The 22,025-nt window shown below is 34.2% G+C and overlaps 1 protein-coding gene across 3 annotated transcripts in view; it reads right to left on the bottom strand.

Moving 5' to 3' along the window:
• AP4S1 (adaptor related protein complex 4 subunit sigma 1) overlaps positions 1-22,025 on the bottom strand; it is a 28,897-nt gene that overhangs the window by 5,621 nt on the left and 1,251 nt on the right. For 2 of the 3 annotated variants that reach the window (XM_032230379.1, XM_032230387.1), the window contains exons 2-5: positions 8,003-8,159; positions 7,102-7,188; positions 4,971-5,039; positions 3,147-3,158 (exon numbers count right to left, since the gene is read on the bottom strand). In XM_032230379.1, the coding sequence (XP_032086270.1) occupies positions 3,147-3,158; positions 4,971-5,039; positions 7,102-7,188; positions 8,003-8,140 (306 nt within the window). In that variant the 5' untranslated portion in view covers positions 8,141-8,159. The remainder of the gene's footprint in view (positions 1-3,146; positions 3,159-4,970; positions 5,040-7,101; positions 7,189-8,002; positions 8,160-22,025) is intronic. The other variant, XM_032230398.1, reaches the window with a different exon arrangement.

Here is a 22,025-nt window from a genome sequence, read left to right as displayed (position 1 = left end):
TCTTTGCAAACTCCATTTATGTTATCCCGGTTCTTTTAATTTTAGTGGTGAAATTTAGGGACATGGTTTATCATTTGGTTGATATTGGAAAAATAGGAATCACACACTAAGAAATCTTCCAAAACATGTTGCAAATCACCTGGACATTTATGACAACATTCAGATTTAACTTCCTTCTATCCCTAGTTTAAGTGAATATTTTAGAGTGTGAGAACTAGTCATCATGCAAATAATTATTTTATTATTACCACTTAAGAAAGTGTCCACTCTGAGAGTCGACAGGAAGTTATTTAGATGGACAGACATGGGGTGTGTGGGCTTTCAAGAGCCGCACATGAACCCTGTCTGACAAACCAACTCTGAGGTCCGTTTGGACCAGAACCCCCCTGGAGGGGGGGCAAAGAGGACAGCATCTCATCTGACCCAGGGGGATGCAACAGATCCCTCGCAGTTCGGAGATTTGTCTTTTGAATCGGCTGACAAGATGCTGAACGTCTTGTCAAAGCAAAAGGAACAGGGGGGGTTGGAAGAGATGAAAGGCCAGTAAGATAATTTATCTAACCCACAGCCATAAATCAAACCTGGAAAAGGCAAAGAAATCTTGAGAACATAAATAATATTGATGGTCAGATCGGGACTTTTTCAAAAAGGAAGGAAGGAAGGAAGGAAGGAAGGAAGGAAGGAAGGAAGGAAGGAAGGAAAAATGGAGGGTTAAAACACCAGCCCCCCCCCCAAAGTTATTTACTCAAAACAATTTTGGACAGAAAGGAGAAAGCAGAGAGATGACAAACCCACTTAAATATAAACTTTAGACTTGGTTTTGGATTTGAAAAGAAACCAAACACTTTGAAAGATTTATTCTGCTTGAACTTTTTCCAATTGATAAATCTTAACTCCCTCTCCCCCCCCCCCCCAAAAAAAAAAGAAGCACTTCTTCTTACTGATAACTGATAACCTAACTTTGCGGGAAGTTTTAATTAACCAACTGTCATAAATCAGAACTTTGAAAAGTAGGAGGCAAAGAAGAATACCAGAATCTGGTGGATTGCAAGCCTGTTTCAAGTGATATATTGCAAGCAGCTACAAGAGACCGGACCCGGTAAGGGAAAGAATAACAACAGAATAATAACGGAATTCAAATTGGAAATACGAAGGGGTTTGTTTTGTTTTTCTTTCTTATTATTATTCCTTCCCCCCCCCCCCCGCTCGGCAAAAGAGTAAGATACGCCCCAGCTTCTCTTCTGGTTTGAATTTAAGGGGGTCCAGAATCTTGAATAACTAACTGCAATTTTGGATCTGAACATTAAGGTAGAACAAAAGACTAATATGGCCACCATCAGTTTCCCCCACAGCAATTGAAGCAGATAGACTTAAGGTGGAACAGAACTCTGAAATAAGAACTCCATAACTGTATAATTAACTGTAACTTTGGAACTGGACATCATGAAAAACTGGGAATTTGAAGAACTATGTGAAATTTTTAAAAATATACATAAATCAGTAAAATCAAGCCTAATTAGAATTTTGAATCCAGAGAAGCAGATAGCTATAGAAGAACTCAAAGAAGAAGGGGGGCAAAACATTGAAGTGGTAGAAGCGGAGGGAAATAAAAAGCAGACAAAAAACTCCTTTTTTGGAGTTTTTGGAGGAAGGGGAAATTGAGAAGAGATGGATGACAGAGGGAAGAAAGAAGAGAGGGAGGGGGAGGAGAGAGGGAGAAGAAAGTGATGGACAAAGTACAAATATGGTGTATGGAGAGCAGAATAGCCAATAATTGGTTTTTGGGAATTGTTGGTAAGATGAATTGATGTAAACATTTAATAATACAATATGATGTTGGTTATGTAATAGTATACATGTGATTATATGTTATGAAAATGGAAAAAAAAACTCCAATAAAAAAAAGAAAGTGTCCACTCTGCTTTTTTTATCCCTTCAGATTTAAAATAATGAAAAGATAGTAGAAATAACATCAACATATCCAGTTTCTCAAAATGCAGCACATAAAGGATTTTAAACAACTGGGTCAGTTTAAACATCAGCACAGCATGACATTATTAAAGGCATGGTAGAAAAGAAACCTTTCCTGCTCTTCAAACTCAAGGGATGGAGACAAATAAATCCCTTTTAGGGGCAAGTTCAACTGGAATAACTTTCTAAAGGTGGGAACTAGCTCCATGCCTGGAAAACACATTCCTTCAAAGGAATAAGAACAGGTTCACACACAGTCAGACTACAAATGTGTGTATGCTGTCTTCTCCCCGATTTATTTGCTCACAATTTGAGATCTGGTTGTTTGGTTCTTCATACTATCTGCCATGCTTGTTTTTCTGCAGACATTTTATTACTAAGCTAAGCAAAATCATTGTAACACCTTTGGTTTTTCATACTTCCAGGCACTAATTATATTACTCAGCCTAACCACAAAATATCTGCAGGAAAACAACCAAGCTCAGAGAACATCAAAAATCCAACAGTTGAACAGAGTGACATATATTCTCTAAAGGAAGTCTATTTGCTTGAGATCTAGATATTAGGCATTACTCTGAATCTTCCAGTCCTCCATGATGAGAATCTAGTGTTACAGAGAGAGCCTTTTAAGTGATGATCTGCCTGTGAATAGGCTTCCAAGGAACATATTCACATGTTCCTTGGTTATCATTTTGGTACCATGCAACATCATTATTTTCCTAGTTTTATTTTAACATTGGCAACTTTTAAAGCTTAAGAGTTTTCTAAATTGATAATAGCCTTCATTAACTAAGGTTTATAGAGCAATATGCTGGTTTTCTGTTATTGTCTGGAATGCTTTTTTATGATGTGTACAATACATTTTTATATATGCAAGTTTGGAGATTTTAAGTTAATTCCTAAAACAATTAATGCTCAGTTAAAAACTTGGTTAAAAGGAAGGGATAAAGCTTCAATATCCCAATATCTATAATCATGCCAGCTTATCTTTGTGTAAAATCTTTGTGACCTTTAACAACTCACCAAAATTTTAACACTCACCTATTTTATATTCTGGTTCAATATGATATAACTTTAAATCAGCTATTTGCCAAGTAGTGTGCTTTAGGCAAGGATGAGCAAGAACAAAAAAAAATTAAATAGAATAAATAGATCAGTGGAATCAAAAAGGATACATCTAATTCACTCTGTAAAAAAAAATAAAAAATAAAAAAATTAACAAGAGAATAGAGCTATTATTGTTTTGCTATTTATCTCTAAAACTGATTTGTATATTAGTTTGCAAGCAAATTCTAAATTCCTTCAATTTGCAAAAAGGTTTTCAATCTAGCAGAAACTTTTTCAAGAAAAATAAGTGTGACTTTTTTATCATTTTCTTCTGCTGCCACCTCTTATGACCCCAGAAGCTCATCTCTTGTCATTTCTTCCAATGGAATGGAATAGTTATTTTTATTATTCAAGTAAAAGTTGAATCTCAGAATGCTGACTACGTTTAAACCCAGAGGGCATAATTGATCCCTTTGCTATTCCTCAATTTAACAACTGCACGTGATTTTTGAGCATAAGTGGATAAAGAGGAAGATGATGGATGCAAGAGGAAAATCAAATTCTAAAAGAAAAAAAATGAATGGGACTTAAGGAAATGATGAGTTTTACTCCCAAGTTCAGCTTTGAACATATTCATTTTCCATTTGCCTAACTGATATATGGAAATTCTACAATTCCAAATGGTTATTTTCTAAACCAAATAACTTTGTACCTCTATTGCAACATTAGAAAGAACTCAAAAGCTAATGTCTTTTTAATGTCTATATTTTCTATATTTGTTAATGTGTTCTGCAGAGATGAGCTGCTAAAAACAATAACATTATATTTTGCCCATGTCAATCTGCATGTCAAAGATTATTATATGCAAAATGCATTACATAAATTCAGCAGCCATATAAGGAGTACCTTACACTTACAGTAATTTGAAAATCTGCAAATCTCATTCCAAAAATCTTCCCCTACTATTATATACTTTGTGATTATAGATAATTTATCAGAGAATAGACAATTCACAATGTGTTCTCTTATTAAAAATAGTACAATTGCATTAGCAATAGCAATCTACAGCAATTGGTCTTACCTCTCACTTTGTTAAACCAGAAAGGATGAAGAGTAAAATAGACTACATTTTACATAGTCTATTTCAGTGCTTCTCAACCTTGGCAGCTTCAAGATAGGTGGACTTGAGCTCCCAGAATCCCCCAGCCAGTATATCACTTATGAATTAAAATTGAATTTAAAAGATCTGTCTACAATTTAAAGAGATTTGGATATATGGGGATGGAACCCAAATCCTCACTCTCATGTCATCATAAACCTGATAGTTTAATTAATCCACCAATAAATTCATAGAAATGTTAATATGGACAAACTATTACTTTCTCTAATAATCTCCTCACATTATTACTTTTGATTACTTAAAGCATTTTGGTATAAGGTATTTCTCATGCACAAACTGCATTTACGGCGTGTCCTATTTTTCAACTTTCAACTTCCAAACATTAGAGGTGCTCAAAAGTTGTGATGTGCCTTAGGGATTGTAAAGGTCTTTTGGTGACTTTAACATAATGTAGATGTGCTTGGTAAGTAACTCTATAAATATCACAACTTTTTAACATTTTGTTTGTTTCATTTGTGCATAATGCATAAACAGCATACTCCAAAAGTGAATCATGGAAAAAATCTTGCTTGGAAGGCACTTGAGGCACATATAAGTATACTGTACAGCTGATAGAGCATACTCATGTTTTGTAGGTCATGATCTAATGATGAAGGCTGGACAGCCAACTGGTACTGTGAGAAGAAAAAAGTGCCCTACGCATAACTAAAGTTTCCATATTCATGACTGTTCCCATGCATTTCATTAGAATTATGCCCTATACAAAGAAATATTACATGGCCTTCAGGCTGACTGTTCACAGTACAATTACACTTGCTAAATTCATACTTACCACTCTGCTGAAATACTTGTCCAAAACCTCAACAAAATTATGAATCAGTTCAAATACAGCCATCTCATTCTGAAATTAAGTTCAAAACACACTTTAAAAAGGAACAATAGACAGGTGTGCTAATATTTCTTTTTTTAACAATAGCTTACTGTATACAGTAACTTTAAAATATTAAAAAGTATCAAGAGAAGCAAAAGTAGAAATTAAACCACCAAAGTCTCCTTAGTTCTAGACTGGGGAAGGAGATAGGTAAGGGTCTGTGGATCTTAATCGTTTCCTGTGACATTCTGCTTTGTTTTGGATACTGTGGAACCATTATTGCTTTTTTGATCAGCCTTCTGAGAAGAAATTCTGTACTTGATGTAATATAGTCATTATAAATAGAAGTTCTGTCCATCTTTGATACTGGATGTGCATTAAAGAAGATTGATTCCCCAAGGGTCAAAAGAAAACAATGTCCCAATTCTCCCTTAAATTCTGCATCTGCTGCACTGGTAAAATAAAGTAAACAACACATTCCAGATGCACGTATAGCAAAAACAATCTCCGTGAAGGAAGAGGTAGACTATTTTCATCAGGGTCTGAAGATACAGGGTAATTGATCTACTGACAGAAATGAGAGCCAATCAAACTAATAAATGTTGATATAAGGCTGCTACAACTCTCAGAAGTTAGCTTGTGGGTCACATGAGTTTGTAGTATTCAGTTTAGATATTGAGTTAAATCTAAATTCATGCCAGCCTTTTGATCTTTAATGTTCCACAAATATTTAATTTGTTCCAGGGACCAACACTGCTATCTGCTGGAATGTTTCTTAGAGCTGGTACCTTGTAATAGTCCCTGACTCTTCTATGTAGGCTTCAGATTAAATAATAGTGTTAAAAATTTGGGCTTATTAAGTCCAGTTTTGATTCTAGGATATGAAAGAGGATAGAAACCAAGAGAAATGGAACAGAGAATCTGGTGTTATACTAAGATCCATATTTTAAAAAATCCTTAAAATATAACTTTCACTGTGATGAAAGCTTTCTATAGTTCTAAAGCAAAGAGCAATTTCAGTCCTTCTTTATGATTGGCTACCCTATTTTTTTGTAGTTCCCCTCCTCTCACTGGAACAGTGTATTTTTATTAGCAAAACACAAAAAACTGGCTGTGCAGTTTGGGGGCAAGCTCTAAACTATGAGAAATAAGTAGATTAAATCACCATAGGGCTTGCCATCTTTGAAACCTATACATCTCACTATATATATATCTATATATATCTATCTATATCTATATCTATATCTATATCTATATCTATATCTATATCTATATCTATATCTATATCATCTATATCTATCTATATCTATATCTATATCTATATCTATATCTATATCTATATCTATATCTATATCTATATCTATATCTATATCTATATCTATATCTATATCTATATCTATATCTATATCTATATATATCTATCTATATCTATATCTATATCTATCTCTATATCTATCTCTATATCTCTATATCTCTATATCTATATCTATATCTATAGCTATATATCTATATCTATATATATAGATATATAGATATATATATACACATACACTACACACACACACACACACACACACACACACACACACACACATATATATATATATATACACACATATATATATATATACATACATACATACATACACACACACACACAAAATAGCATTCAATGGTGGGTTGCACATTTCATTACCACAGGTTCAGCATGCAGGCAGGTCAGTGCCTTCACCACATGCACTTTGCTCACACGGATGCCTTCTGCACATGGACCCGGCCTCAAAAACGTGACTAAATAGGACAGCATAGAGCAGGGGCAGGTGGGCAGGCCCATCCGCGATTTCCGTTACCAGTTTGGGCGAACCGGTCCGAACCAACTAAATACCATCTCTGATAGCATTGCTACCATATCCTTCTGTTCCTTGGGAGGCAGCCCCCAAAGTTTCCTGCCCAGCATTTATGTAGTGATCAGCAGCAGAAGTATTGGATGATATATGAACATCAGGACAAAGAAGTATCAACAAGTATCTTTTGATGTAAAAAGGGTCTTCAGGGCATATCTATATCTATAAATAAGAAAGTCAAAACATACCTCTGTTTCATTGATTCCAACTACTATGAAAAGAGCAGCATACTGTCTATAGACTAACTTAAAATCCTTGTACTCAAGAAAGGAGCACTAAAGGGAAACAAAGTAAAATATGTTAATTAAAATAAAATATTTAGATTTGTAAATGTGTATTAGCAATAATAATTGGTCTAATGTCTTATTTCATCACAAGAATATATAATTTATGCTTGCTGAATTTGCACAACATGCTAATATAAAATCAAATGAACTACAGAATTATTCAGTGTGATGAGTGAATTTAGTGACTCTTAGAGTCAAATTATATATCGGAGGCCACAACTTGTATTCAAACTCAGATACAGAAAACGATGAAAAAAGGATGCAATGAAGTGCAATAAGACAACTTAGATTGTTCCCTTCCTGCATTATGTCAGTAAAAAAGAAACATCCTCATTTTTTACATAAATATGAACAAAATGTAGATCGTTTCTCTGTCACATTTAATAAAACAATTAAAACTAAAAAGACATGTGGATTTCTGAATCATTTAATAACAATTATTTTTATCTGTGTCCAAATAGATTGTTCATTCATACTTTGTGCATACCTCTAAAACATAAATCAGGACTAATCTGATCATGGCTTGTGCTCTGGTCTAAATATTTTTACAAGCTTCAGCTCGTTATTGAATGGTTTCTGATTGTCCTAACTAATTGTGGTGTTTTACACATTTTGTATGTATAAATAAAGCCAATCAGCCAGAGGTGCAGCCGAATTACATAAAGTTTGGCCTTCAAACATCTGCTAAAGACAATGAAAAATATATAAAAATTGTACTACCATAAAAACTACATTAACATTTATAGCATTTTGGGAATTCTGGTCTAATTCATCAGATGCATGAAATGTCACAGTTACGTACTTGCTCCTTTGTACGAGAAAGGCACTGCTTGATTACTTCAGCTTCCAGAACTGTCCGCTTATGAAGGTCCATGTATTCATAGTAACGAGAAAGCCTTGTTTGGCCTTGTTTATTCACCATCAGGAAAAATTTGATCATGGCGCTTCAATCTAAATATCTTGAAAGAGAAATCAGAAACTCAGATTTATCAGCACTATCAGAAATGACCTATTAAGAACAAACAATGAATTGGGAACGAAGTGTTACAGTCCACACAGTAAGGGCCAAGTAATTAGGCTGTGGAATGTACTCCAAGTTAGTAGATGACATGTGAAGAAGACCTAGAAAAGCTGGAGTTTTAGATAAGCCAGGTTTCAAATAACATTATCTCTTAAATGCATGACTAGCAAATTAATTATAACAAATATTTTCCAACATGGAACCTAGATGGCCAGCAAAGAGATATAGCTAGCAAGCTCAGAGAAGAAATTGCATCATCAACGTTACTATGAAAGATTAATATGCTACAGAAAATTGAAGGACTAGAAATAAAAATTATGGGAAATAATTTTATTAAAGATTCATCACAGAAAGTAAAAACTAATACAAACTACAAAAATAATATTAAAAAGAAAAAATAGAAAGTGTGCAAAAGAAAAAAGAAAAGAAAAAGGTACAGTATGTAAGAAGCAAACTTCCTCTTCATCATCAGTATAAACAATTTTAGTAAACTATCTCTTAAATACTACAAATGCTCTCTTCTTCCCAATACTCATGTCTTAACTATAAACAAAATACAAATTGTGTATCATTCATTCCTTAACAGCAAATGTTCATTAAAGGTTAACAGAGACCACTACATATCTATTTTAACCTTGATCAACCCTATATACCTTCCCTGAACTTTTAACAATCTTAATTTTTAATCCTTCAAATAATGTCCTATAATTTAATTTGTTTTTATTTTTTATTTGTTCCTTCTCAGAGAATCCTTCAAAACTTTAGCAGATCTCTTCTGTACTTCAGTGAAAAGGGTTATCCAAACCACTCTTTTAGTTTGATATTTGTATGTCATCTTTAAGTATTACGATACCAGCCAGTTTCATTTGTATGCCCAGCATACATCTTTTTTCGTATTATTCTTATAACTTATCATATTTAAACACACATTCAAATCAATTTGTCTCATTATATATAGCTTGTTCATGTTCTATGACATCATTAATACACCAACTATCTATGGTGTCAGATATTCTTAAAATTAATTTCTGAGTCCATTATTCAAAAATAACCTTTCACACAGACACTGTTAAAGTATTGTACTCCATTCTTTGTTAACAAGTCAAATTGAAGTATTCTTCTCCTTTAATTGTAGTGTTTAATTTCTTCTAGTTCCCTCTAGCACTCAACTTTCAAAGTACCATTCTATCATGTTTTTTCCTCCAAGAACCCAACAATGACAGTTTCCACAAAAAGGATTTTAAAATTAATTTCAATGTTTGTATTCCAAATGCATCTGGGCTCTTCGTCTATTTTTAAACTTTGAGAATCAATGCTCTAAACTGTCTTTTGCTATTTATTCCAAAAATTAATATTTTTTGAATCCTTAAAGTCAACACATTACTGACATGGAAAAAAATTAGGCCAGCTCTTGAAATGACCTGAAAATATCTAAGTGCTTTCGATGCCACTTTTATCCAATTTCTACTTTGGGGTAATGGAGTAAACATTACCCAGGTCTAATTTACTGGGAGCTTTATCTGTTGGAGTCATCACCCAGCTCAGACTGAAAGTAAGAAAAGGATGTCACAACATCAGGTTTCTGACACTAAATTGAAATTACGGTAATCATCAGGAGCATGCAGAATTTGAATCGGGACCCTTACCAGATAAAGAAAAATAGATTGCACAAATCAATTAACTCACATATTATTGAAAAAGAAACACTGTATATAAAACTAAGATTAAAAACAGAGTCACAATACAAAGTACTAGCATGTTAATTGAAAAGCCTGGCTTGGGTAAAGGAAAAATACAACTTAGTTCTCTCTAATGTTTCTACAAATGGGGCATCTCAACTGAGAATGGACTTTTTCTTGTGTCTATCCATTTTGATTCCTTTTGGCAGGTTTATCTGAAGGACTCCAAAGGATGACTTTTTGCTGTTCAGGGAGATACACTTTACCCAGCTTGATTTTAAAACTCCAATTTTGTCCTGGAAGATCAGTTAAGCAAGGGTTAAAGATTTTAGCCAGGGAATAAGATGTATTGTTTAGACTACTGACCACAACCTAAGTAATTTTATCATGAACAATCTCTGGTATGTAAGGAATGAACGCTCCAGAACTCAGACTCCCTGACTGGTAGAGTCCTATTCTAATCAACATTTAGAGACAGTTCAATCAGCCAATGCAGAGCTATGAAAAAATACCGCATTAATCAGCAGCAATAAACATCCATTGTGGATAATCAATAAGGATCATCAAGCCAACTCATGGTGACTTTCTGGACAAATCTTTATCATTTTATTTTAGTTATAACTGATAACTCTTCAAGTTCCAGTAATTATTTTCATCCTATCCAACCACCTTATGCATTGCCTTCTCTCTTCATTTCCTTAAGCTAGAAGCTTACACCTTAAACCAGTATTTCTCTATTTTGGTAGCTTTAAGTGGTTTGAACTTCAACTCCTAGTACTCCCCAGCCAGCTGGCTGGGAAATTCTGGGAGTTGAAATCTACATCTCTTAAAGCTGTCAAGATTGAGGAAACTGCCTTAAACACTGCACACACACACACACTATTCTTCTACACTCAGAATTCTTGGATTGCATTTGTATATGCTACTCCATAAATCATGATTTACAAAGCATAATATGGTAAATCATACTATGATTTCTTTGGCTTTTACGTAGAATTATGATTTGTAAATCATGATTTATGGTTTAGTGCTTTATGTACATGCAGCCTGGTCCAATGGTCTAGCTTGTCCCTTTATTATGGATTAGCTTTGCTTTTATAATTTTTAATTATTTTATATAATTATATAATGGTTTTAACAAATGATTTCCTTTTTTACTGATTTTACTGGACTTTTGTATACCACCCAGATACACTTTCCAGAGATAGGCAGCTGTATAAATAAATAAATAAATAAATAAATAAATAAATAAATAAATAAATAAATAAATAAATAAATAAATAAATAAATAAATAAATAAATAAATACGTCTCTCCTTCTGTTTTAAAAATAACTTGTTCTTCATCTCTAGATTCAAAATCAATACCTATATGCAACAGTCATTTATACATCTCATTATACATATAACACACAACATTCCAGATTCTATGGAGGCAAATGTTCATTTGGATCTTTTTACTGTAATGATGGTCAAACCCCTGACCTGCTGTGCTTGCTACAGTGGAATCAACATTTTCACAGGATGAAAGTGGGCAAGGGGAAAGCTACTTCAGGAACTGGGCCCAATCATGGCATTTTCTATCTGTGAACATCTACTGCCAGAATTCTCTGGTAACATTGCAATTACAAAGAATTTGAGAAGTTGAAATTCATAACTCTGGGAAGTTGCTGCATATATAAAGATTTGATTTAATTTGATTTGTATAGAAAATGCTATTTTCCAGACAGCTATTTCCAAATATTGTTTTACTAGACATGTACCCTTTCAAGTGGAAAACACTCTTTTGCCTATGAGTGTGGACATGTTTCCTTCTCTGTATTATGTACGGAAAATTTCTCAACTATCAATGTATAAAATAATAATAAAAATACATTAAAGGAAAGCTAGAAATCTGTCTGATGTGTAAAAGTGGAACACAACTTACATCTTTATAAATCTTTAGCTACAGTAAGTATTGAATCTTGAGTAAGTCCCATATATTTTCATTCTGACACTTTGGCACCCTTTATCTGATTATCTGTATACTATGTAGAAGTATAGCAAGTGTTAATTCACATTGAAAAAAATAATTGCTTTAAAGAAATATATCCATTGCATATGAAGGTATTATTCACACACCACCTGTAATCAATCCAAGAATTCTGGTGTATATAGAGAAGTTAAATTTTCCAAGACCAGGGAATAGCACTGTAGAGTTGTTGTTTATTCATTCTGCATAAATGCATGTTCAATTACATAAATATATGCTCAAATTTTCCTGCTCCACCACCTTTTCTTGTCAAACTGGTTTTACAGGTTCTGCAAATTTCAGAGCCTAATTTCTGATGTTACAACTTGCCCTCCTACAGTATAAATGGTAGGGTTTTTGGTGGGTTTTTTTATGTGAAGCTATATCCAACAGTATGGATACAGTGGAATTGAGACTTTGATAAAACACATTTCCGTTTCCCCAATAAATCCAAAATTTGCTCCAGAAGTTTGGAAAAATTTCTTAAATGGTTTTGGGTGTGTGCAGATTAATGAAGGAAGCAAAGGGTAAAGGAGAGATAGTCCCATTGTGCAAGCAGAGACCTGCTTGAATTTTTTCAAGTTTCACAAACTAATGAATCAGTGCTTATCTATATAACTATATATCTCTACATTTAAAAATACAATCTGTGTCTCAGGAATTTGCTACTTTTCAAACAGTTTCCTTCAGGATTAAATCTGACTAGCATAAAGTAAAATCAATTTCATCATGTCAGTGATTTGTACTGGCCAGAGAAACCTCTACTTTGAAATGAATTAATATGTTCTTGTTTATTTCATTTGATATAACTCCAATCTGTTTTGATCAAATGCAGCAAATTGTTGGTGACTAACGCCAAGGTAGGGTTGTAAAGAGTGTTAATTCTCACTGGTCATCAAAAGTTACTGAACAAACTATGGACCCATGCTCTCCCATGAAGGTTTAGAATAAAAAATGCTATTGATGATGTACAGCACAAGTGCAACACAGAACTGGAAACAAAATACTATGGCAAACGATCAAGTATTGAAGTTGCAAAAGTACACACTTCTTCTGTCTGTGTGTGTTGCCTTCAAGTCAATATTGACTCCTGGCAACCGATAAGTTCCAGCAATTTTTTGTGAGTATATTTGCACACTGATCTGCATAGTGGGCAGCTACAATAATAAGATCTAAGAACATAGGGGTAATATATTGTACTTCTACTCATGTAGAGGTATATTAGGATAGTGAAGAAGAATTCCTACATTTTTTCCTACAACTTCATAAGACATAGAAACTATAGTTACTATAATGTGCCAGATTTACACTGAAGTTTTTTATTTTCTATCCTTTGCCTAATTCTGATGTTACGGATTGATGAATAACGGATTTCTTCATTGGGACCTTATTTCTATGAAACATTGCCACTATGCAAACTAACCATGTTGCTCCTATCTACACATGCAGGCATAGTTCTTGTTCTAAATGCAAAATGTAATTATGAACTTGGTTAGGGATATCTGAATGTCCTATTGATTTCCATGTTAAAAGATGCTTTGTTTACTGTCATGCACATGATTGCATGATTTATTTATCCTGTCATCCATAGTCCATAGATGAGCAAAGGTAACATAAGTTTTTTTCTGATCAATATGGAAGTAAGATTTTCTACCTTCTCCTAACACAAATATTGTATTAGCATCAGATGTGAGGCTTCAGGCACAACTGTAGTGATGATAGCAGGGCTGGAATTACCATCTCCTATTGGCTGGTTTTAGTTGATGTGGTCATGCTCCTTACTCTCAGGTCATTATTAACTTCCTTGCATCTTCCTTCTATTTTGATTGCTAACATGGCATGACATGACACAAGTGAGCAAGACTAAACTCACTAGAGAAAACCATAGATTAGAATCTCCCTCCATGTTTTCTTTAGTGAACACGGTGAAGCTATGTTAGATCAGGTAGACTAGGACATTTCTACTTTATAATTTTTAATGACCCTGGTATTGCTAGAGCAGGGGTTAATTGTTAGAAAGAACTGTATACCACTGCACTACGAAAGTGATAGTCCAGAACATTTTTGAACAGTCCATGAGATACTAACGTATCAGCATTTTAGGGTTTTTAATATTGTTAGAGAGAAAAAATAGCCAGGGTTTCTCAAAACAAAATTGTAAAGATTCTGTCAAGATTGTTAAATTTACCATTCCTGCCATATATCTAAACATAACCCTTTACCCAGGCCTAGAATCATACCCCTGACCAATGGTTATTTTTCCCACTAGTTGGGAAACCTTTCAATTGTTGTACCTTAATTTGCCTTGCAATGGACTATTAGAGAGATGTACTTTGGTGTAAGTATCTCTGAGAATCGGACATGATTGAACAGAAGATCAAGCAGACTGTTAGGACAGTAGCACTGATTGGATTGTTATTGAACACAGTAGAGACTGGCTATAGAGGCAAAGCTAATTTCTGCTGGTATGTTTTGTGTGGTTTCATGGACTGGAGCAAATCACATTGCAATAGCTGTCTATCTGAATGTATCCTTACCAGATATTCAATGAGTATATTGAATCTCATTGTCCCCCATAATTTGACAATACAGTTGGCATCCCCAAGTAAAACAATAATAACAAACACTTAAAATATTAAGAAATGGTTGTAATAATTGCTAATAGATTTTGATATAACACATGAAGAGAAGATAGCTGATAGTATTACAAAGCTTATCAAACTATGTGCAAAGAAACAGAAATAATGTTTTGAATATTACGAAGGTTTGTTTAATGTTAATTACCTTCTGCCTAATTAATTCCTAGGAAAAGCCGTGACTGCAAAAAGACAGTTAGTTGATAATATTTTTTAAAAGTACATTTTTTAAAAAAAATGCAATATTGTAATAAATGAATCCCGAATAATGACATTCACTTATTTGTATTTGCAACTATATTGCAGTTTTGGAAGCTAATTCTGAAATAACAGTAGAGATAGAACTGATTCATAGTTAATATGATGTATGTATGCATACAAGATATTTTGACAAGTGAGGCCTACCATTCATTTACTCAGCCCTTTTCTTTCCTGACAGTATTTCATTGAATCATAGGAATCTATCTTAAGGAGTGTCAGACCATCAATATCAATAGCAATGTTGTTAAAATACCAAACAAATCTCTAGGGTTTCTGACTGGAATTTATCAACACTTGAACATACCAGGAAATTAACCTGGAACCTTTGACATAAAAAACCCAACTGTTTTACTATTAATTCACAGCTTCTCTCTGTAAGAAGTAGGGCTGACAGGGTGTCTGAGAAAACCATAATTATCTCTTAGAAGAGGAGGTGCTACTAACAACTTTGAAAATCTGAATTAGTTTCTTCTAGAAAAAAAATCCTCTAGAAAATTCAAAATAAATAGGGATGAAAATTGTAAAACAGAAGCTTTTGGGGCATCTATAAAAACTCCACAATTGTTTCCACTTCTCCAAGATGGCCTTTTAAGATACAGAAAGGAAATTAAAAGAAATTAAAGCGTGGGAGAGAACTCAGAATTTTAGAATTTCTAACATAAAATTCAGAGCAGAAAAAACCCTTTTTTCCTTAAACTGTCCCCCTCAGTCCTTTTCATTGGCACAGCCTGATAAGCTTGATAAATATTTGGTCATATTTAAAATTTAACTTTGAAAAGCTACAATCTATTGTATTAGTTTCCTTTTGCCTAATTGTAAGCAGAAAAATGGCTGAAATGTGAGTAGCTTACTTTTGATGCAACTCAGTAATTATTAAGAAGATCAGAACTATAAAGTGATTAAAGATCTGATCCAAACTAGATTATAATTTCAACAAATATATATTTTTAATTACTTAAGAATGTTTTAAAAATTTCATAAAATTATTTTTTAATATTTAGATAAGGATTCAATTTAAAGCATGAATATTTAACACTAAGTCGAATCAGATGTTGTAATAACTGATTAGCATATGTGTCAAAAGTAATATAAATAAACAGGGAATGGAACAATTCATAGATCCAGTAGAACAATCTGAGAGTGTATGAAGTAGTCATCTTTTAAAGCTATGAAAATCTGGAAATGTAGTTTCTGAAAGATTTAGAAGTATGTATGATAATGCTAATACGTAACAATGAAAATTAGTTTATATGAACACAGGGGATTTGATTCTACAAATGGGCAATATTTTTTTTTATTTTTATTCTAAAACTGATGTTGTTTGCAATGATGGTTGATGGAGAAGAAAATCTGAAATTTGCAGGGATTCGATGGAAATTAAAGCCTCTACCAATGACATTCTTTCATGAAGGATACTAATGCATCCAGGTGTGATATTTTTATCATTAAAACTAAAAATAAATGTTAAAACCATTCAAAAATTTAGCAGCGTTGATATGTATTGAAAGCTGTTACTCACAATCTTGAGTTATGAAAAATGAGAGGTTAAATAATAATCTGAAATGCTAAAATCTGTTTTCAGCAGAAAGACTGGTTAAGGGAACATAAAAACCAAAAAGAAAGATGTGAGTACATGTGAGCATCGGATGCTTGTCTTTCCCTCAACCATTACAGAGTATCAGCTTCTGAGAGCATCACCTCTGGATAACAGACACGTCACTAATTAAGAGCTTCATTTTGAATCAAGTTTGTATAAAGTCTTTAAATACAATGCTGCACTTCTTACTTTTGTTATTAACAAGTAGCCCTCTAATTATTATTTTTTACTTAATCCTTTTTAAGGCTATTGATGCTAATAACCATTGCAACATCCTATAGAAACAGATCTGACCAGTTAATTACCTGTTATGAAAGTACTTCTTTGCTTTCTTTGAAATCTGCTACCTGTCAGTTTGAATTAGTACTTTGTGGAAGTTCTGCTTTGAGAGCCAGTGCGGTATAGTGGTTAAGATGCTGATCTAAAACAGGGGACCCAGGTTCTAATCCTCCCTTAAGCACAAAAGCCAGCTGGCTCACCTAGGGCCAGTCACTCACTCTCAGCTCTAATTAGCATCAGGCTCTGCCAGAAGCTGGCTGAAAACAAAACATCTCAGCACATCATGTACTCAAAGCTTCGTTATGTGAAATAAAGTGACTGTATTTTCAAAATTTGGGTGGATGAGAAATAGGGACTATCCTACATTGAGATCTATTCAGCTTCTTTCCCATAATGCATTGGTCACAATTCTGTGGTGGGGAGGTGGAATGACTGTTGTATACCACAAAAATCCTGGTAGTTAGGAAATGGCTGTTCCACAGGTGGCCTAATATGAAACTGTATTTATGAAACCGGCCCTTAGGGTTAAGCTGTTGTTGCTACTGTACCATACTTCCAAATGCACAGCAGCATCTCTAGTTCACCTATCAAATGTCTTTGAAGGACTATTGTGGGTTCACATATTGGTACTCTAGGCCGATTCCCTCATACTATGGAAAACTTCCATCAGTTCCTTCATCAGAGTACTTCTTTGTGACAATAGGATTGACTAAAGACCCTACTTTCTAGTGAAAGAATGGGTTCATTCAAACATCCTACCACAAGGACCTGATGGGCTTCAGATTGGATTTGGGGAATAGCCAGTGATCTAGAGGGCAGTTCTGTTGAATGCCTAGTTGGACTATGGAACCCAATAGCCAGAAGAACATTAGATAAGCTTATTTCTAAATAGCCTATTCACACCACTGAGGAGCTCTGGAAAATTACTGTTTATTAATATATGCAGTCAATTATTATTATGAAATTTGTTTGCCACCTATCTCACCATGATATACCTAACATACTCAGGGAAATTAAGTGGGTGAAGAGATTTCTAGAGTGACAATGAGCAAAAGAAAAGAAGCAAATACGACCAGACACAGGAATAAGTTCAGGTTCAAATATACTTTGAATTATAAGAATGATGGAGAATTATTCCTTTGTTCCTTACTGCATCTGTGGGATGAATTTGATGTGGGGTGGACAGGATACAATGAGGCCTACAGTGGTTCTTAAGGATGTTGACAGAGTTCTTTGTAGCTGTACCTCCACTATATGTAATCTTGACCCCTATCACTCCTATCTAATTAAAGCAACCAGGGGAAAGCTTGACGAATGGACCTGAATGGATTATTGTCATTTACTTCACATGGAGCTGACCTTGAATATCAACAAGGGGGAGGCAAGAGAGGTTGAGAGTTCAATCCTAAGCAGTGAGAGAGACTTATCTACCAGGGTGCAAAGAGAAAATATTTGCTGTGAACTTCATGTAGGTGTCAGGAAGGGGATCCAGCCAGTAAATGCTCAGCTCCATTCTGTCGCCCAGACCCCACCCCGAAGCAAGGGATTACAGGGTTGTAAAAAGAAAAAAAAGTCTGTTACTATTATTGCATGGCTTACTATATACAAAAGGGATATTTTTTTGTACATTGTTTCCAAGAAATGTATACATTTATAAACAAAGAAAGTAAAATACAAATTAACAGCAAAATATTTTGAGAACAATTTTTGTTTACTTTTATGTGAAATAATTTAATGAGGGCATGCTTTTTCATTTTAATGTGCTGTTTCCATTAAAGAACAAGACATTTGGGAATAAAAAGGAATCAAGACCACAAAAGAATGCTCTAAGAATTATTATTAATCTATAAAAGTAGCAATAGTATGGAACATTAAACCCTCTTTAAAGAATCCCAAGAAGAGACAAAGAACCCTATCAAACCAAAAGGATAGATTATCCCCCAGCCACCAAATGCAATATAGTAGTTGAACCCTGCATTTCCCCCAAACATGTGTCCAGATTCTCTCATGGGAATGAAGAACTCTCTTTTTCAAATGTGGAGGAATTAGCTCTCTGAGATGCAGATTTGGGGAAGGAAATGAGAAAATCTTATAGACATCAATTTACTTAGTGGTTAAAAGTATCTCATTTTTGGAAAGAACATAAATTGTAATCTGCAAAGTAAAACTAGACGGTATGATTCGCAGAAGTGTTACTGTGTTCTCCCATAAACAAGATAGGGTCTTATTTTCTTTTGACCCCTGAAATAAGCACTTGGCCTTATTTTCGGGGAGTTCTTATTATTTTTGAGGTGCAGGAGGCAGAGAGCGTGGTCACCTCATGGCTGCTACTGTGTTATAATATTTTTGGGGAGGGCTTATTTTCTAGGGAGGGTTTATTTTCGGGAAAACAGGGCAGCTCAATATTAATTTAACAAGGGATTAGACATCTTTATCTGAGAATCAAGACAACACGGTTAACAACTGCCGCATTCCAATGTTTTTGATAATTTCTGGGTTTTTTCATATTTGATTTCTGATTTTTAAAATTTTAAGAATTATTTTAAAAAAACCTAGGAAAGTGTTGCTGAAATTATTTTTTTGATAGCTTGCCTTTACTTAGTAGCATCGATGATACATTCATGCTCAGATAAATAAGAGAAAAAGCAAACTTTAGAAATGGAGGTCCTGTTTTTGACTTTCAAGCAGAGGAAGCTTGATTTTACCTAAGGACTATGAATAGAAGCTGCAACAGCAAAAAGTGATAAAGATATATTATTGTCAGTTGCAGTCAGTCAGAAGTTGTAAAATGTTCCTGTGTGTAGCTTACAGTTTATATATGGGTTACAAAGATGACTGCATAAAGAAGCTGTTCACTACAGCTTCAACCAATTTTATTTTAAATATTATGATGGATTTTCCATAGCTGATCTCTAGAGATTGCCTAGAAACCTCTCCTCTTACCTATTTATCCAGAAAGAAGTTATCATCTCTTAATATAATTTCATATTCATCACAGTAATTTGATACTAGGCTCATTCTCCAATTTCTATTTGCCGTCCTACTTTGGATGACAGTATAATGATAACAGCTCCAGTGTCAAAATCAAAGCATGCTTATATCCTAGAGCAGGATATATGTGCTGTGCGTGTGGTGAGTGAGGAAGCCTCCCCATCCACCCAAGCTGGTCAGCTGTAGACATATGAGGAATGAAACTGCAATGCTAAGAATCTGTTGCTGGCCCAATCCATCATCAGTGACTCAAAGCAAGTGATCTGAATGAGCAGCAACAGTGGAAGACTATATACAGAGAAATCCGTACTTGCCTTCTGAAGTACTGTGCAACGAAGCAAACAAAGGACTCCTATGCAGTCCTTATAAAAAAACTAATATAAGTTCCCTTCTGAAGCCAGGCAGCAACCTTTTATTCCCTCTACATTCCCATTTTGTGGAAGAGTGAGATAAAGAAAAATTACGTATAGTCAGAATTAGATAGCTGAACCAGAAATGCTTTTGTTATTGACTCATAGTTTCCTGCATGAGGAAAATTTCATCCTAAAGGGGGAAAACATTTTTAAAATATATTCAAATGACTATTACATTTATTTATTGTGATTTTGTTATCCCGCCTTTATTTGTACAACTCAAGGCAATATACATAACACAGGCAGCCCTCAACTTACAGCAGCTCATTTAGTGACCGTTTCAAGTTACAATGGCATTGAAAAATGTGACTTATGACCATTTTTCACACTTATGATCGTTGTAGCATCCCCATAGTTCCATAATCAAAATTCAGATGCTTGGCAACTGATTCACATTTATGACCTTCGCAGTGTCCTGGGGTCATGTGATCTCCTTTTGTGGCCTTCAAGCAAGCAAAGTAAATGGGGAAGCCAGATTCATTTAATAACCATGTTACTAATTTAACAACTGCGGCGATTTACTTAACAACTGTGGCAAAAAAGTTTGTAAAATGGGGCAAATTCACTTAACAAATGTCTCACTTAGCAACAAAAATGTTGGGCTCAATTGTGGTTGTAAGTTAAGGACTACCTCTACCCCTTCCTCCTATTTTCCCCACAACTGTATATATGTAGTTGGGCTAAGAGGGAGTGACTGATTCAAAGACATCCACCTGGCTTCTGTGTCTATGGGAGAAACAGAGCTCACTTTTCCAGTTTCTAGATTTGTATCCTTCCTTTTCTTTTTTCAGAGGTTCAAGATAGTCTAATAAGTACTCTCTCCTTCTCTTTATAACAAATGAGAAAATGTTTAAAACCGGTATGACTTCTCTCTTACTGCAGCTGTCCTTGATTATAAAATCCAGATGCCTCAAATCAAACGTGTTAGCCTTCTGTAAGGCTGTGAAGACCTGACTTTTTGTTTAGGCATTAGAAAGAGAATATTAATGGAGCCCAATACGTGCTTTTTGGTACTGTGAATTCCTGTGAGGTCCCTTGATTATTGTATTATCATCATTATCATTATTTTTAATTGAATTTTGTTTCATTTATATTGATTTTATTTTTTTTAAATGAACTGTATCAGCCACCTAGAAGTACTGATAGGCAATCATATAAATTATCTAAATAAACACATAAATGTTTTGCTAAGTGAATGATCCACACATGGCTTCCAAAGCTGAGGGACCATCCCAAATATCTTCAATCTTAATCTAACACCTTAACGACTAAAGTTTAATTAAATTTATATCTAATAACATTCCAGTCACATACTGAATTCACTAAGCCCTGAATTTCCAGAAGTTTAAATTCACCAGGACTGAGCAACTTTGCACCACAGTTTAACAGTACTGTAGAAGAATATGATAATGAATCTAAATGACAAAAAAGTTAATTCAGATTTCACCTCTGCCATGAATTTATTATGGGACCTTTGACACACCAATGTCTCTTAATGCAGCCAATCACAATACAGGAAGTTCTTGATTTACAACAGTTCATTTAGTGACCATTCAAAGATACAACAGTTCTGGAACAAATGTGAAAAATCCCAATTTTTCAGACATATGACTGCTGCAGCATCCCTATGGTCACATGATTTACATTTGGATACTTGACACCTCGTTCATATTTATGACAGTTGCATTGTCCTGGAGTCATGTGATCACATTTTGCAAACTTCTGACAAGCAAAGACAACAGGAAGCCAGATTCACTTAATAATCTTGTTACTACAATTTCAGTGATTCAATTAACAAACGTGGCAAAAGTCAGTTAACACATTTCTCACTCAACAATATAAATTTTGGGCTCAATTGTGGTCCTACGATAACTATTGGACCAAGATTCTTGAAAGGGTTATAAATCAAAGTAATATATCAGATCTTAAGTCTAAGATT

The sequence above is a fragment of the Thamnophis elegans genome, chromosome 1, assembly GCF_009769535.1.
Source record: "Thamnophis elegans isolate rThaEle1 chromosome 1, rThaEle1.pri, whole genome shotgun sequence".
Classification (NCBI taxonomy): Eukaryota; Metazoa; Chordata; class Lepidosauria; order Squamata; family Colubridae; genus Thamnophis; species Thamnophis elegans.
This window is presented reverse-complemented; position numbering and strand designations above follow the sequence as displayed.